This window comes from Protopterus annectens, chromosome 4.part1 (genome assembly GCF_019279795.1).
Source record: "Protopterus annectens isolate FY-2018-M chromosome 4.part1, PAN1.0, whole genome shotgun sequence".
NCBI classification, from domain to species: Eukaryota; Metazoa; Chordata; order Ceratodontiformes; family Protopteridae; genus Protopterus; species Protopterus annectens.
In genome coordinates, this window is record NC_056734.1 from 71,320,764 (window position 1) to 71,321,323 (window position 560).

Below are 560 nucleotides of genomic sequence, written 5' to 3' on the forward strand. Positions count from 1 at the left end.
CACTTAATATTTCATTATGTTTTGTGTTACATTTTCTGCGTAATTACTGTAAATTTTAGTGTCTGATATGAAACATCTTTATTTAGAAAGAAGTAGAACAGAATTGCTCACAAAAGGTCAGAGCAGTAAGTTTATTAAATTTCAAGTCAGAAAAAAATTAAGTACTATGTATTTTTGTGGTACAACTACATGAAATAGACTTCAAACTATTAATTAGTATCTATTTCATTTGTTTATAAAGCTTCTGTGTCTCTTCCTTCAGTATTCATTATTTCTGGATTCATTACTCGTCCCATGAATAACAAGGCCCCTACAAAAGACAGAAGATTATAATAAAAGGTCAGAGACAATATTCATAGAAAAAAAACTTAAAAAAAAAATTGTTGTCATTTAAAGAAATACTACAAGTGAACTGGTCAAGTGCATTTGTATAAGCATTCTCCATGCTGCTGTTTGTGCTGTCTTGTTAAATATCTGGAATTTATTTATCTAGAAATGTTCTTAATGTGATTAATATCCCATTGACTGAAGAAAATACATTTTCCACACAGTACACCCAT

At 28.9% G+C, this 560-nt stretch overlaps 1 protein-coding gene across 1 annotated transcript in view; it reads right to left on the reverse strand.

The window, feature by feature from the left end:
- Positions 1-233: 233 nt before the first annotated feature.
- The window catches only part of SERPINI2 (serpin family I member 2), a 219,807-nt gene continuing 219,480 nt past the window's right edge, over positions 234-560 (reverse strand). Inside the window, exon 8 of the mRNA XM_044070736.1 lies at positions 234-310. Coding sequence (XP_043926671.1) covers positions 234-310 — 77 coding nt within the window. The remainder of the gene's footprint in view (positions 311-560) is intronic.